This window comes from Tasmannia lanceolata, unplaced genomic scaffold, assembly GCF_043159265.1.
Source record: "Tasmannia lanceolata isolate RefF3 unplaced genomic scaffold, GAP_Taslan_0.1 ptg000026l, whole genome shotgun sequence".
Classification (NCBI taxonomy): domain Eukaryota; kingdom Viridiplantae; phylum Streptophyta; class Magnoliopsida; order Canellales; family Winteraceae; genus Tasmannia; species Tasmannia lanceolata.
The window spans coordinates 4,493,417-4,511,186 of NW_027518703.1; the positions used below are offsets into that span (position 1 = coordinate 4,493,417).

The 17,770-nt window shown below is 44.3% G+C and overlaps 1 protein-coding gene across 3 annotated transcripts in view; it reads right to left on the reverse strand.

The window, feature by feature from the left end:
• Positions 1-934: 934 nt before the first annotated feature.
• LOC143858502 (Transducin/WD40 repeat-like superfamily protein) overlaps positions 935-17,770 on the reverse strand; it is an 81,315-nt gene continuing 64,479 nt past the window's right edge. For all 3 annotated transcript variants that reach the window (XM_077369140.1, XM_077369141.1, XM_077369139.1), the window contains one exon: positions 935-2,240. In XM_077369140.1, coding sequence (XP_077225255.1) covers positions 1,125-2,195 — 1,071 coding nt within the window. In that variant the 5' untranslated portion in view covers positions 2,196-2,240 and the 3' untranslated portion in view covers positions 935-1,124. The remainder of the gene's footprint in view (positions 2,241-17,770) is intronic.

Sequence of the window (17,770 nt, forward strand, 5' to 3'; positions counted from 1 at the left end):
GAGATGATATTTCCATCTGGGCCACAAAATTGATTTTGTGAAATCGCCTAGCCACTCTTACAAAGGATCGATAATCACCAATTTATATAAGAATGATACTTCTGCTAACCACTTTTGGTCCCAAATATTTAGCTTGTTTTTTTAAACTTGGCTTTTCTACAAATACAACAAGAATACAACCTAGGACCTGCTGACGACAAAGAAATTGTTGAAGTTTCCATTTCTGTCTACCATCAATATGGTTGGTGATAAGAATCTTGGATGGCACACCCCTTCAATTACCTTCTTCATGATTCCAGTTCAGACACTAAGGGGAATTTGTTTTCATTATAAATTGGGCATCTTCAAAGTGTGAAGTCCCTGAAAATCAGGAAACAAAATCCACGAAACCGCTGTCTAGAAATCCATAAAATGTTGATCAGTTTTGACTTTTGAACAGAGTTTTTTGTTTCCGATTTTTATCAACTTCTCATCATGGAAACAGCCGTTTCCAGGATCTTGCTTCCTGATTTTCAGCGTCTTCACCCTCATCTCCATTTGAAGATGCCCTATTTATCATGAAAACAAATGAGAGAGAGAGAGAGAGAGAGAGAGAGAGAGAGAGAGAGCAGGGAAAAGAAAAACTGTACTAAAATTGAGTTTTTGTTTTCCTTATTTTTCAGCCCCCACACACACCATCTCACCCATGCCCTCTCAATTCTCTCCCTATCCCATTCTCCCTACCCCTCTCAACACTTGGTAAGCTAATATTCCCTGAAAAAAAAAATTCATAGTTGCCAAACTGCCAAAATCACAATATATATTCTAAGAGTAACATTGCAAAAAGTGAGCATAACATGGAACTTACCATGAATTACCTACCCCAAAAAAGCCCATTTAGGCAATCAATCAATCCAGCAAATGATATGAGCTCAGTATAGTTAGCCTCTTGTACTAGAAAAAAACATAAAATGAGATGTAATTTCTGCAACTCCCAAAGTAGCAAGACTATCACAACAGTAATAAAAATGCATCACATTGCCATGGAAACATATGCACAGAGTGAAGAAATTACACAGTACATGCTAGTTTTCTGCCCTCTTAGCCAGCACTTTTAACATTTCTTGGTTGGCAGCCTCACATTTTTATTTTGGGGGTTGTGGGTATCCTGAAGTAGCATCAATTTCACCCAGATAAATCTGTTTGTCACCACTGCAAGATCCAATAATAGGCTCAGTGGGGTGGAAAACACTCTCATTAACAGAACCTGTGTGGCCAGGAAGCTTATAAAGAATGCGCCGCGAAGTTGTATCCCAGATATAAACCATCCGATCCGCACTACCTGCCGTAACCTTGCTACCATCAGGCGACCAATTACATTTCAACAAGTTCTTCTCAAAGTTATGCTGGTGCCCTGCTAAAATCTTCAAGCAACGGTTTTGTGGGGCATATGGGCGCATGTCCCAAATCCTAAGAGAGCAATCCATGGAGTTTGTTAAGAGATAAGACCCATCAGGACTTAGTTGCATACCTGTTAGCATATCGGCGTGGCCTTGGAGAGTCATAATCACCTCATTTCTACGTAAATCCCATACCTTCACATCGTTGTCTATTCCACCTGTGAAAATCTTATCCGAAGCATCGGAGAAGCTAACTGCGGTGATTTGGTATTTGTCTGGAAATGTTTGAATGGCACCCCTTTGACGCAGATCCCAAAGTTTTGCAGTTCCATCATCGGATCCACTGACAACTAGGGGTGGGCCCCTCCGAGAAGGGCAGCATGAATTCACAAAAGATGAGTGCTCTGCCATTTTTTTAACTTGCTTCCCAGTTTCAACATCCCATGCCCGCAGAGTCTTATCAGGACTTGCTGATATTATCTGACTTCCATCAGTGGTCCATTGGAGATCCAGGATTGCGTTCTTGTGCCCTTTTAAGACCATGAAATTTTTGCAATCCTCATGAACATTCCACAGAAAAATTTCCCGGTCATGCGACCCAGATGCGATCACTGTTCCTGAAGGATTGAATTTCATAGTGTATATGGCACTTTGGTGGCCTGTTAGCAACATAATTGGTGATGCCAAACTAGAAGTCCTTTGTTTTCCATTTTGTCCTGGTACTTGAAAAGAACTATATGGAACTGTAGACCATTCCATCGGTCTTGGACCGGCCATAACCAATGCATTTTCAGCTTCTCTCGGCATACCAAGCATTTTGATGTTTGCAAATTAGGGGTCAAAGTTTCTTCGGATGATATCCTGAAATTTAATTAAAAGAAGACATCATGCATAAGGTAAAAGCTCAAAAAACAAAAAAACAAATTAAATTAGGAGAAACACTCTTCTACACTAACACAGGAATTATCTACGCGGTTACTAGTAAAGCTAGGAGGGACCAGTATTCACAAAGTAGACCAAACTAAACAATCTGATTGATCTGTTCTTATGATACCTTATTAAAGAGGCTGATACAAAGAGTTGTGAACTGTTGCTTTTTAATTAGTCAAAGAAGATTACTAATTTACTAAAATTAGGCTCAAAAGATTTTTTCTTCTTTTGGGTGGCTTCAATGAAGAATAAAAGACATATTGTGTCATTGGAGAGTGGTACCCTCAAGCCCTTAGAAAAACATGAGTTTGATTTCATACCTCGGGCAACATACACAAAAGGGATACAACTGTGGAATTGTATGACATGACCAGAACTGTTCAGCAGAATTAGAAATTCATAATACAAAAATACGGTTGAGATGCTAAACATATAGGAAAAAATATGCTTGATCAGTTAGTTGGTAAATGCACATTCATGCATTCTTCAAAACATGATTTTAAATTTTCATTGAAACCGACACAAATTGATAAAAATGTTTATGTTTCCCTCCCCACCGAAACAAATACTGAAATCAAAACGGTTAGCGAAACCAAAACCACATATGTATTAGTGGTATACTATAGCAGTGTGTGTTACATAATTATATTTAAATGAACTTGCATGTGAATTGTGGTGTATGTATTTGTATAATTACATGTGAAATGTGGTATCTACGGTATTATCGTACATGCGCGACAACGCATGTCACTATGTTTTTTATGTTGTTAAACTATTATGAGTGGTTTTTTGCTATGTGATGGTTTTTAAGTACATATTTTGGCTTATCCTAGCACTTCCTAAAGTACCATCTTAAATACTCATCATTTGCATATGTTTCCGCAATTCTACAAGATTTCCACCAAAATTATCAACCGAAACTGAAACGTTTCCATTTCCATGTCGCCTGAAACCAAAATAAAAACCTTGCTTCAAAAGGAATTATTCACAAGGCAAGCGACCAAAGAATTGTTTTTTTTTTCTTTTCGTGGTGGGTTTTTTTTGTTGTTGGTGTGTGTGAGTGGGCGTGGGGAATGGGTGCGCGGGGGAGGGGGGTGGTGCTGTTATTAGGAAGAAAATAAATTGCAAAGCTAAATAATGGGGAGAGGCTGCCCTAAACAATGAGTTCCTAGAAACTCCGGATTGCACTAAACCATCTGCCACATTGTTAGTTCTCATAGGCACATATAAAAAGGTCAAATTATTCATTCTACATCAATTCTTTACCTCAATAATGCACTTAGTCAATCTCCAATGGCCCACATTTCCCTCTTGTCCCATAAAATTACATTTATGGGGTCCCTTTCTACAATAAGCCTCCTGGTCAAGCCCGTCATAAAAACAGTCCCATAATCGAAGCACACATTGTTTGAGCTGGAGATGACAATCGTTCCAAAAGGAGAGGTCGATGTCTACATTTTGATTTCTAAATGCCCCAACGATACTGGATGCTCCCAAATAAGCCAATGAACGCCCATCATAGTTTAGCTTAATTGAGTTAAAAGCTGGAGGGGTCCATTTAGCTTTAGTCATTCTCTTTAGGATCCTGCCTATCAAGATTCTATCACTTTCTAAAAAAATATTGAATTGAATGGCCCATAAATTTTCTCTAACCAAGGCCCAATTAGCAAAAGTAGGATGGCAAGACATATGCGGGCGATGGTGACACTTTTTCCCAATGTCCTTCTGTTCCTTCCAACCCAAATTGACCACATAGCTGCAAAAGGAGCCATTGAAGGGTCTTCTCTAAAGTCCCAAGAAAACAACAATACCAACCATCCATGAGCGCCTTCACAGATTTCAGATTTTCAGGAACACTCAACTCAGTACAAGCCAATCACCTTGTTCTAAATGATTCATGTCCACTTGCAAATTATGTAATGAATAAGTCCCATTGGTCCCTCATACTCGTCGAATAGAATTCCTCTACTGCCAAGTTAGAACTTCCACTTTTCAACCTATCTCGGGTACTGATATTTCCCAACATAGCAGTCCAATTCCAATAGAAAGCATGCAAGTACTGGAAGTTCCAATTTGTCTTTGACTCGTGCTTCTTAGAGAATAGTTGAAGGGAGAAAAGCCGCTCAAATGCGTTCTCCCACATGGGAGGCATAAATGTCTAAGAATGCACCGAAGGTTAACAATAAAATTTACTTTTTCATGTTTTAAATTTTTATTTAAAAAAACCCCACTACCAAAACCAGCCTTCTCCACCCACTAGCAATATGAAATTTTGACCTCCTAATCCCTCACTATCCTGGTTATAAAAGCTTGGCCCAAAGCAATAGAGGTCTTCCCAAAGCCTAGTACTCTCACAACCCCACCCTAAACCTATTCCCCATATAAAAATCATCTTTGACCTGATAAATGGACTTCAAAGATCTTGACCCTCGAGGTCTACGTAAATTCTTAACCTCCCACCCATGCCAATTGTCACTTATCTGTGCTCTAGTGGGTCTCCATGAAACTGGTACAGGTCGGCAAAGTTGACGACGGGAGAAGTCGCACCATCCATAGGGAGGTCCAATAAATAGGCATTGGGACCCAACCTCTTGAGGATTCTGTAAGGTCCATACTTCTTCCGCTCCAACTTGCCGTATGCTCCAACTGGTAATGCTCTCGTCGAAAGTACGCCATCACCCAATCACCCTTGCTAAATATCTGCTCTCTGCGGTGTCGATCTGCCGCTGCCTTGTATTTCTCAGTGCTCGCACGCAACCGCTCAAACACCTCTTGTTGTACCTCTTTTATGTGCCGAGTGAGGTCCTCGGCTTCAGCACTGCTACGTCCGGGGTATGGTATGGGGGTACGAACAAGTAAATGGGGAATAGGATAGCCATAAATAATCTCAAAGGGTGATCTGCTAGTGGATCTACAAGTGGAACTATTATATGCAAATTCTGTTTGATGTAGAATCAAGTCCCACTGATGTGGTCTCTCGCCAGCTAAACATCTCAGTAAATTTCCCTAGTTGCGACTAACCACCTTTGCTTGCCCATCTGTCTGGGGATGATATGCGCTACTGAATTGAAGTTTAGTCCCCATTTTGCTTCATTGAGTTCTCCAAAATGACTCAAAAATCTAGTATCCCTATCTGAAGTGAATGACCTAGAGACTCCATGCAGACGAATAACCTCCCTAAAGAATAAATCAGCTACGTGACTGGCATTGGAAGTTTTCTTGCATGTGATGAAATGCGAAATTTTAGAGAACCTATCAACAACCACAAAAACTGAATCGAACTTCCTAGCAGTTCGGGGTAAACTTGTGACAAAGTCCATGCTGGCATCCTCCCAAGGCCTACTAGGAATGGGCAAAGGAGAGTACAAACCTGTATTCTGGGCCTGACCTTTAAATGACTAACATGTCCGGCATTGGCGCACATAACGAATCACGTCACGTTTTAACCTAGGCCAAAAATACCTTTGCTCGACCTGAGCAAGAGTCTTTGCTTGCCCAAAATGATGCGCTAAACCACCATTGTGAAGTTCCTGAATCAATGTCTCGCGTAAAGAACTCTCTGGAACGCATAAGCGAGTGACATGGAACAAGAATCCCTCTTGGACAACAAATGTCGAACTAGGATCCGCTCCACAAACATGACTCTCAAATAGAACAAAAAAATGGATCAGTCAGATAATGGTCCTTAAGGGAATCAAGCGAGACAACTACTGGTCTCAACGTGACAAGCAGATATGTCCCCCTACTCAAGGCATCTGCAGCACGATTCTGAACCCCTGCTTTGTGCCTAAGATTGAATGTGTACTCCTGCAGAAAAGTAACCCACTTGGCATGACGCTTATTTAAGGTATGCTGTGAATTTATGTAGCGCAACGCTTCATGGTCAGAGTTAAGCACAAACTCTCGCTGGATCAGGTAGTGCCTCCAATGTTTGAGACTTTGAACGATGGCATAAAATTCGACATCATACGTCGAATACCTCAACCTCGCATCACGAAACATCTCGCTAAAGAAAGCAACCGAGCCTCCCTCCTGACTAAGGAGGGCTCCAATGCCTACCTGAGAGGCATCACAATCAACCTCAAAGACCTTGTTGAAGTCTCGGAGTGTTAAGATAGGAGCACTCGTCATTTTGGTCTTAATGAGGCTAAAACTCCGCTCAGCCTCAGGAGTCCAATGGAATACACCACTCTTTAGGCACTTAGTGACTGGCGCAATCACGGAACTAAAGTTGTGAATAAATCGCCAATAGAAAGAGGCAAGTCCGTGGAAGCGTTGCACATCACTGATCGATGTCGGCACTGGCCAACTCCTAATGGCCTCAATTTTAATGAGGTCTACTTTAATGCCCTCTGCCGACATGATATATCCCAAGAAGGTTAAACTATTAGTCGAGAAAACACACTTCTTGAGATTCGCGAACTTGTTTTCCCTTAAAACATTAAAAACTTGACGCAAATGGGAAACATGTTCGTTGGAGTCCCTACTATAAAGGAGAATATCATCAAAGTAAACAACAACGAACCTCCCTATGAAGGGTCATAACATCTGGTTCATCACACGCATAAATGTGCTAGGTACGTTGGACAAACCAAATGGCATGACTAACCACTCATATAGACCCTCACGGGTCTTAAGGGCGGTCTTCCATTCGTCGCCTGGTCGTATGCAAATATGATGATATCCACTCTTCAGATCGATATTCGAGAAGATGCTCGTACCACTCAACATATCTAATATTTCATCAAGTCTTGGGATAGGAAATCGGTACTTGACAGTTATCTTGTTGATAGTGCGATTATCTACACACATCCTCCACGTCTGATCTTTCTTAGGAGTTAGAAGGGCAGGAACTGCACATGGACTCATGCTCTCTTTAACATATCCCTTCTTCAACAAGTCTACGACCTGTCAATGCAACTCCTCATGCTCAGTAGGGCTCATGCAATAATGAGGTAAATGAGGTAAACTCGAGCATGGGACAAGATCGATACAGTGCTGAATGTCGCGAAATGGAGGAAGTCCATCACGTAAATCGCCAGGAACTAAATCACGAAACTCCTCTAATAATGACAACATCTCCGACGGGATAGGTAAACTATCTGACTCTTCTTTCGATACGAGGACGAAGACCATGTTCGCTTGTCTACAAGCACCCTCGAAATCAGATTGTGACAGGAATAGTGTCAGCTCCTTTCCTTTTGGTGGAGCACCCAATCTAACTGGCTCATGTGGTACTGACACACTCCTAGACGGCTTAGGTGGATCCTTTACAGGATTCAATGTAATGCGAGTGCTGTCTTTCACGAACAAGGTTTTAAATTTCAGTTTCGAAACCCATTTCGAACCCTAGCGAAACCGAAATTTCGACTGAAATACCGAAATTTCGGTCGAAATTGAATACTCACTTCGAAATTAATATTTTATATATATTAAATAAAATAATAATTTTTCAAAATTTCGAACAAAATTTCAGAATTTAGACCGAAATTTCGGACGAAATTATTATTTTAATAATAAAAAAAGGAATTTTATTATAAATTTCGGCTGAAATTCCGAAATTTCGGCTGAAATTCCGAAATTTCGGTCGAAATTTCTCACCATTTCGGGTAACATCAATTTCGGTTTCGGTCTCCACCGAATTTCGGATTTTGGTCGAAATTTAAAACCTTGTTCACGAATGAGTACATATTTCGCTCCCCATCATGGGTGGTCTTACGGTCAAACTGCCAAGGACGCCCTAGCAAAATATGACATACCTCTAAAGGAGCCACATCGCACCAAACTTCGTCTTTGTAAACGTTTCCAATGGAAAAGTTCACAAGACATCGGTGTGTGACGGGCACTTCGGCTCCTCCTTTAAACCATGCGATGTTGTAAGGTCGATTAAGCTTTTCAGTCTTCAATTTGAGCCTATCGACCATCAACAGGGAAACCAAATTCTCCGTACTCCCACAATCAACAATGATGGGGCAAAGATCTCCCCCTGATGTGCATGCAGTGTGGAAATGTTGCTTCGCAACCATCTATCTAGACTAGGCACCCTAGGAGACATCATGACCTAATGGATAATGAGTGTGTCATGGCCCTGGTCTCCATCAAGTGTAGCCTCACGATCTCCTGTATCCTCCCCCAGAGGAACATCATAGAGATGATCCTCAGCAAACTCAGGATCATCCTCACCCTCAACATCTACTGGTCCCGTTAAAGGGTTCTGAGGATTGAATGTCCTGCGTGGGCATTCTGCTGAGGGTTTGGCCCGGCTCACCACATTTGAAGCATCTGCCTGTCATGGTCTGTGGCTTGGGCCCAAGGAGCCCACGACCTGCACCCATATCTGCCTGATAGGGCCTCGTAGCCGTACTATGAGGTGGGGGAGTGGGTGGTGGTCAAATGACTGTGGTCCCTTGACTGGACGAGCTGGGCTGGGATCGAGATGCGTCTTGCTTCTGAGAACGCTGGGCTATATTCTTGGCTTTCAAGGCTAGACTTGAGGCCTCGTCCACCGTAATAATAGTGTGAAAGGAAATGGCATCTTAAATCTGGTACTTCAAACCGTGAACATATCGAGCAGCAGCCTACTCATCATCCTCTATGATACTGTTGCGAGCGGTCAACAGGTGGAATTCCTCCGTGTATTCCCTCACGGATCTCGCACCTTGCCGAAGTTCTAAGTTTCTAACAATCTCTGGTAGAGATCGGATCTGAAATTGGCTGGGAGGTACTTTTCATTTTTCCTTTCATCTTTTCCCAAGTTTCGACTTTGCGCTTACCGTGCTAAACTCTCCTGGCTTGCACTTGTTTCCACCAAATGAGGGCAAAACTTCTCAGTTTCGTGGTCACAAATTTAACCTTTTTGTTCTCGGGGAGCTCTTTCCATTCGAAGAAATTATCAACGCTCTCGAACCAATCGAGGAATTCATCAGGATCGAGATGACCCTGGAAATCCCCGATATCTAACCTGACGCCATAATCTCGTGAATGCTCTAAGGCTCTAACCAATCTCTCCTCAAAACGGGGGTGGGACCCATCCTGGGACCAGCCCTGCTTCTCATCTGGATCGTAGGTATCATCGTGATTTGATAGTCCGTCTGTGAAACCCACTAGATCTGGATCTCGACGACCATGCTCACCACCTGTGGTAGTAGGAGACAAAGGAAGCTGTTGTCGAAGAGATGCGGTTGGCCCTGTAGGTGGTATCCCTAGACGGGTACTGATCCTCTCTAAGGTCGCGCTCATCGCAACCATCATCTGAGCCTGCTGGTCTAGTGCATCTTGAGTTTGTTGCTGCCATGCTCCTCTAGGCTGCAGATGACCCCGGCCCCGGCCCAGTGCGGGAGCGTTGGCCCTATGTGCCATGGGAAAACGCGTCGGAAGTGCAAGAACTAGGTGAAACTCAACTGACACGAAATGAAACTCTACACTGGATGACTAAGAAACTAACTTAGACTGACACTATGACCTAAAGATGCCCTACAAGGCAAGACTGACTAATCTAGACTCTATCGGAAATTTAACCGAACACTTGGTCTGCACTAGACAAACTAAACCCTATATGGATGTAAGGAACACCGAGATGGCGTGTGACCATGGACACGAATAAGACTACGAGCTCTAGGCTCTGATACCAGTTTAGTGCAAGCCCCATAAACAGAAGTAATTAATTCATCCATGAAAACCCACGTACGATTAGCTTTAAAGATAAAAAATCAATGCGAACTTGATGCTAAATCAATCATCATCTAAAGATAAAGTTCCATTGCATTTAAAAGAACGAAACGGAGTCTAAAACAAGAAAAACTGAGAATAATAGCTTGCTGTCCAGAATTTTGAATGTTTAAAACTAGGGCCCACAAACACTATTCAAGGGTGAAAAGCCTCCTATGGCACTAATGAGGGACAAGGGTTAAACCTACCATGAAATGAGGGCTAAAAGACCAAGAAATGAAGGGTTTAGGATTCTAAAATACCTTCCGGAAAAAGCAGCAGCACTTTCACTCAAAAAAAATACTCACAACGGGTCCCAAAAGAAGATGGTGGAGAAGTTCGGGGCGTGAATCTTGTGTGGGCAGCAGCAACCTCCAAGAGAACCTTCGGAATGTGCGAGGGAATGGTGAAAAGATTGAAGAATGGGTGAAAGAATAGTGAGATGGTGATCCACAAATAGAAAAGGACATTAAAAGGGGTGAAAATGGTAGAGAAGAAGAGAATTAGAAGAGGTAGAAAGAGGAGATGTGAAATATTAGGGTAGAAGATGTTTGAAGAAGATTAGACGAGAAGAAAAGGTTATGGATGGAAGAGATGAGAAAGGAGGAAGAAAGAGGGAGAAAACTCACCTTGGGTGTGAATTTTGAGGGAAGAGAACGCCCATGGCGTGTGAAGAAGAAGAAGGAGAGGAGTAGCCGTCGGCTCTCTTGGGATGCCTTGCACTTTATTTTCTAAAACTCGAAAAACTAGGGTTTTTCCTCCCAAGGCTCTATTATATAGTGAAGTTAAAAGAGTGGGCCCAAATCTCTACTTAATTCCCCATGTGCTTTTAAAGAACTTAAGTGAAACCCAATGTCTATCCTACCCCGCTCCCACTACTTATGAAAATAAGCCTTTAAGGGTAAAACAGTCTCAACAAATGAAATAAAAGGGTTAGAGGTATGTGAGGTTAGTGTGTGAGCATGTGAGTGGGCCCTAGTGATGTGGACATCCCCTCACATCTAGGAGAAACCAGAATAATAGTAAATAAGTCCAATAACACTAAAATATAGCAATCTAATGGTCCACAAAGCAAATAAATGATGATCCAACGGTTGGATCACATCAGGTGGCGGCGTGTTGCTATGGACAGCGAGATGGCCGCTCTCCAGGCCAATCATACTTGGGATATAGTTTCCCCTCCTCCTGGAGCTCATCTTGTTGGCTGTCGATGGGTGTATGCCATCAAATATTTTCCAGATGAGACGGTTGAGAGCCTTAAGGCGCGGTGGCCAAAGGGTATACGCAAAACTATGGGATTGACTACCATGAGACCTTCTCTCATGTTGCTAAGATTCCATCAGTGCGCGTTTTTATTTCTCTTGCAGTCAATCATGGCTGACCATTATATTAGCTAGACGTAAAAAATGCCTTCCTCCATGGTGATTTGGTTGAGGTGTATATGAGAAACTGCCTGGTTATGTTGCTGAAGGGGAGATTTCCTCCTCAGTATGTCGGCTTCGCAAATCCTTGTATGCTCTCAAACAGTCTCCTAGAGCCTGGTTTGGATGATTCAGTAAGGCCCTCATGAGATATGATATGAGGCAGTGTGTAGTTGATCATTCAGTTTTCAACCATCAGTCAGGTGCTGGTCATGTTCTTCTTATAGTGTATGTGGATGACATTATTATCACAAGGAGTGACACAGTTGGTATTCAACAGTTGGACTTTTTTGGAGTTCTCCACAAAAGATCTTGGCCGCTTTCGTTACTTTTTAGGGATTGAGGTAGCATACTCTGGTACTAGCCTCTCTCTCTCTCTCTCTCACAGAGGAAGTATGTGTTGGATCTTCTAGATGAGACAGGGTCGTCAGGCATGAAATCGGCCACTACCCATGGACCCAAATACAAAGCTCCATCCAGAAGAAGGTGACTTGTTACATGACCCTGGTAGATATAGGAGACTTATGGGGAAGCTCATATACCTCACCGTGACTCGAGCCTATATTTCTTATGCCGTGGGAGTTGTTAGCCAGTTTATGAGCGCTCCTCGTACATTCCACTTAGCAGCTCAAAAGACATGGCCATCAGAGAGTTGAGGGATACAGTGATGCTAACTGGGCAGGTTCTCCAGCAGATACACGCTTCACCACTGGCTATTGTACCTTTGTGGGGGGTAACCTAGTGTCCTGGCGTAGTAAGAAGCAAAATGTTATAGCCAAGTCTAGTGCTGAAGTTGAGTATCGAGCCATGTGTCACGGGCCAAATATTTGAGCAATGGAATAACCCGTGCGGCGCCCCAACATGCACCGATGCTAGGGCAAGCTTTCAATCGCGCAAGGCTTTAAAGGCCCTACACGCCAACACCCCTTGATGCTTCGAATGAGCACACAAACTCTAAGCTGTTCAACAAGCTACTTGGCTCAGATCTTGACATGTGCTTCTAGATACCCACACTCATGATCAGCCTGCATCACGAGTACATCGAACATAAGGCTTCGGGGCCTAATGCAAAGTCCATCGAGTACGAGGCATGACGATGCCACGCACCAATCCGCCAAGCGCCAGGCTTGGTCATCCAAGGAGCAAGATGCCCCATGGACTGATCCGCAAGGTGTACACCTCGCGAGGGCAATCGAAGTCGCCCCGGCACGAACCCATGGAAGACCTAGAGAATGGCCTACCCACGAGACATACCGCGGTGCAGAGGGGCAAACATTATAAGTAGCCCCCTGCACCGGTCCGTACGCGCAATACATGTGGGAATCCAACCCTACATGCACTGTCTTTGGCCCCCATCCTTGACCAAAGAAACTGGAGCATCCCTATGGATAGCTCGCAATCCGCACCCAAAGCTCCCTTAGGGCACGCCTACGAGTTGAAGTATGATTTCCTACTGTGTGCAACAGATGCACAAGCAAGTCCTCTTGCAACCCATGAGCAAGCTACCAAGGCTACGAGTTGAAGTATGATTTCCTACTGTGTGCAACAGATGCACAAGCAAGTCCTCTTGCAACCCATGAGCAAGCCACCAAGGCTCCTGCCCACACCTGCTGGGCCTAACGGGGGAGGAGTCAGCAAGTCACGGGGTCAACTCCTCCTATAGAGTTTGGCCAACCAACCAGCTTAGCGGCGAGTGGCGACCAAAGGTGCTATAAACAACGCATTTCCAAGACGCAACGAGACGAGATGGATTTTAATACCGGTTGTGTCCTGAACTGTTTCCCCGTGACACTCCCCCACCTGATAACGTCGACGCCCTTGTCGACACTGAACGCTCTGTGAAGCTCAGTTCCACAATAACAATGACTTCTCAATCTTGAAAACAGCTGCCACTGGTACTTCGACAATCAGCGTATTCTGACTTCTACTGCATACTACACTGCCTCAAGTTCTGCCAATCACTGCACTATAGCTCTGCTGGAGTTATCTTCAATAACGATGGTTTTTCCGGACTGCATCAAACTAGGCGAAGGTTTTCTGACGGTGCCTACAAACGCTGTGGATGACGTGCCATCACTTTCGGCACGGAAGGTTATGGCTCACCTACAACTGGCTGACGTGCCACCACTTTCGGCACGGAAGGTTTTGGCTCACCTACAACCGGATAACGTGCCATCACTTTCGGCACGGAAGGTTTTGGTTCACCTACAACCGGATAGCGTGCCATCACTTTCGGCACGGAAGGTTTTGGTTCACCTACAACCGGATAACGTGCCATCACTTTCGGCACGGAAGGTTTTGGCTCACCTACAACCGGTGATGATGGTTCTGAGCACTCCACTAAACTCCATGAGGGCAGAGCGACCAAACTTGAATCCTTTCCTCGAGCAACTCTCGAGTTCCTCCTTAGCTACACTCGAGCTTCCTTTGGAGTGGTCTTCCGAAATGGCCAACTTGCACCCCTTCGTCTCTCCCTGAATGTGCCACCACTTCTGGCACAACACCTGCCTCACTTTCGACCAAGTGCAGCACTTGCCACCTGCAAAGTGCAAACCAATCACGAAGTCCACAAGCACTCCCAAGCAAAGAGACCACCACATCAGTCTCGCCTCCTCCTGAGGCCAAGAATCCCCTGTTGGGATCAATCAACTGCGACGCTTAGTCTTGCCTGCTTCGGTTCAACACCATAGTACTTGATTTGAACAATCAACCCTTATGCCACAAATGGTCTCCTTGGGCACTTGCGGCTAGTACTCACACTGCTAACCACCCAAATATTCCATCATTCAGATTGAGCTGTCCTTTCGGTTTCGACAAACAACGAGATTCTAAAGCAGCAAGAAACACACAAACACACCATGTCGTCCCATACCAACACAGCAAACCCATTGTCAAATCTAAGCGGCCTTGACGTTCGTTCCAAGGTCTTTCTGAGAAGAGCATCACGCATGCTCGATTGTAATTGTGAACTGCCATAAAAGTATTTCAGTCATTGAACAGCTCTTCATCCTGAGCATGTCTGCTAGTTCGTCAAACTGGTTATGCCATCACACTGAGCAAGCAAATTCACTTCGATGAGCGCTTTGGTGCCGACACGTTCAACACCTCATCTGATAGGGGAAGGCTTATGCCAGCAGCCAACCCTTTTTTTCATAGCACGCCCTTAAGGCCATATGCTAACACATCAATGTTAGCCAACACTGCAACGGAGCATTCACAACTCCCCAACTGCCACTTCCGATCTCACACATCGGTGTGTCACGAAAGATGCCAACCTGTTCGCTGACGGTTGCAGCTCTAACACTGTATCAAGCTTCGAGCAAATCCATTGAGCAATGCTTGAACAAACACTGATGGTACTAATCTTTGCAGGCCATCGCGCCTCTGTTGCGCGACTCAAGTAGAATAAGGGAGAGTCCATCGAAAGGAACATACCCACGCAATTTCAGCTCTTCTTCGGCTGACTAATGGACTTTCAAAGTGTTAGATTCAAAGACATCCGCAACTTAGCACTTCCAACTTGGTGTGCTAACATTCAAGCTCTTTCCAACTCCGCAACAACATAAAGCATTTCCCGTTCCTTTGTGCAAAGCAACATGCACTAGAGATGCACTAATCATAGCCGCAAACATCGCAACTTGTTGTAACTATGCCAGCACAGACACCAACTATATCATAGCTCCTTGAAAAACTCTTGATTCACAACCTGCTCTGATCTGGCACTAGATACCATCTGGCACCAATTCTCAAAGCACACTCTGAATACATAGCTTGGACATTCTGCTCTGATACCAACTGTTACGGGCCAAATATTTGAGCAACGGAATAACCCGTGCGGCGCCCCAACATGCACCGATGCTAGGGCAAGCCTTCAATCGCGCAAGGCTTTAAAGGCCCTACACGCCAACACCCCTTGATGCTTCGAATGAGCACACAAACTCTAAGCCGTTCAATAGGCTACTTGGCTCAGATCTTGACATGTGCTTCTAGATACCCACACTCATGATCAGCCTGCATCACGAGTACATCGAACATAAGGCTTCGGGGCCTAATGCAAAGTCCATCGAGTACGAGGCATGACGATGCCACGCACCAATCCGCCAAGCGCCAGGCTTGGTCATCCAAGAAGCAAGATGCCCCATGGACTGATCCGCAAGGTGTACACCTCGCGAGGGCAACCGAAGTCGCCCCGGCACGAACCCATGGAAGACCTAAAGAATGGCCTACCCACGAGACGTACCGCGGTGCAGAGGGGGGCAAACAGTATAAGTAGCCCCCTGCACCGGTCCGTACGCGCAATACATGTGGGAACCCAACCCTACATGCACTGTCTTTGGCCCCCATCCTCGACCAAAGAAACTGGAGCATCCCTATGGATAGCTCGCAGTCCGCACCCAAAGCTCCCTTAGGGCACGCCTACGAGTTGAAGTATGATTTCCTACTGTGTGCAACAGATGCACAAGCAAGTCCTCTTGCAACCCATGAGCAAGCCACCAAGGCTTCTGCCCACACCTGCTGGGCCTAACGGGGGAGGAGTCAGCAAGTCACGGGGTCAACTCCTCCTATAGAGTTTGGCCAACCAACCAGCTTAGCGGCGAGTGACAACCAAATGTGCTATAAACAACGCATTTCCAAGACGCAACGAGACGAGACGGGATGAATTTTAATACCGGTTGTGTCCTGAACTGTTTCCCCGTGACACATGTCACATTCTGGCAGTGAGCTTATCTGGCTACGATCTCTTCTGTCTGAGATCAGATTTCCCTCCTCATCCCCTGCACAGCTATACTGTGACAACAAGGCCGCTATCCACATTGCTACCAATCCACTCTTCCATGAGCGTACGAAGCATATAGAGGTGGACTGTCACTTCATACGTCACAGGATTCAGCAGAGAGAGATATGCACTACTTTCACTCGATCAGTAGAACAACTTGCTGATGTTCTCACCAAGCCCTTAAGCAAGGCTAGACTTAGTGATATTTGTACCAAGCTTGGAATGCTCAATATTTACATTCCAGCTTGAGGGGGAGTGTTGGGTGTGTATTATGTATGTATGTGGTGCTCAAGGGCATAGTGGTCATTGTACCTTCTTCTTTATATAAATACGTAAGTGACGGGGAGAAGTCTCCAACTCACTATTTTTCTTCTCATCTTCTTCTCTCTACCCTTCTCTCAACATATACTATAACACTCCCCCTCACGTGTGGCCCTTCCTTTTAGGGTTGGCATAGACGTGGCACATATGGTCCCGCTTTTTTTTTTGTTAAAAAGTGACATATTTCATTGATATTAAAATAACACTGGGGACTAGGAGTCCCGTCCTGTATTACAAAATATCATATGGAGGATGGACCGGGTACACCCAGGACCAAGTAGAGGAAAAAATTAAAGCAAAACAAGATACAATAGCATATCTCTTTCTTCCCTCCTTAAATCTACAGAGGTAGTCTATCTGCCACAGAATCCCAGGGCTGCCCCAACACGGGGATGCACATCTAGGAAACGTATTTCTCCAGCTCCTCCAGAGTTTGTTGGAGGTGGGAAACTGGCAAACCTGTGAGGGCGGCATCCGGGTTCCCCTCCAAAAAACCAGGGCTTTTTCGGATAGAGATTCTTGCTCCCATGTGTCTAATAGCCACCTTCCTGGTAAGCTCCCAAATCCGTTTCCTCGCAGCCCTTTCCTCGCTCATGAGTAACTTGAAGAAATGGTGTTTATACAAAGGTGAGTGGGTCTCTTCCATATGGTCCCGCGTTTTAGGTTGGCCATTAAATGTGGATTTTTTTAATATCAAGGAGTTTGGAAGCCAGGACCTTTGCTCTGATACCATGTCAAACAACCAATTGCTCAAAAAGCTTAAGCTGTTGGAGAAGGCGCTATGTAGGGAATTTAACCGGGTAGAACTCGCCTCTAAAAGCTAGCTGTTAGAGGGAGGGTGCCCTTATAACCCCATCCACATCCCTTTACATTTCCGATGTGGCATCTCCTTGCTTTTGTGTGGAACCCCAACACGCTATTTTAATCTTTTATAGTATAACAATGGATCATGATCGGAAACTTAGGATCACTCAAATAACAAATTTTTGGGCATTGAACCATCTAAGGAGAGGATATTGAATCAAGGGTTTGCTCCCAGATCTAATTATGAGTTCCTGTCCATCTTCTTGTAAAGTTATATATTCCACATCAAACAGCAACTCAAACAATACAATAAAAAAAATTAAAAGAACATGCTAATCTTGACTGGAAAATAAGCTGGAAACAGCTGAAAAACAGAGTAATCAAGAAGGGTTAAAGCAGATCCTAGCTATAAAATCTACATTTCCATCACT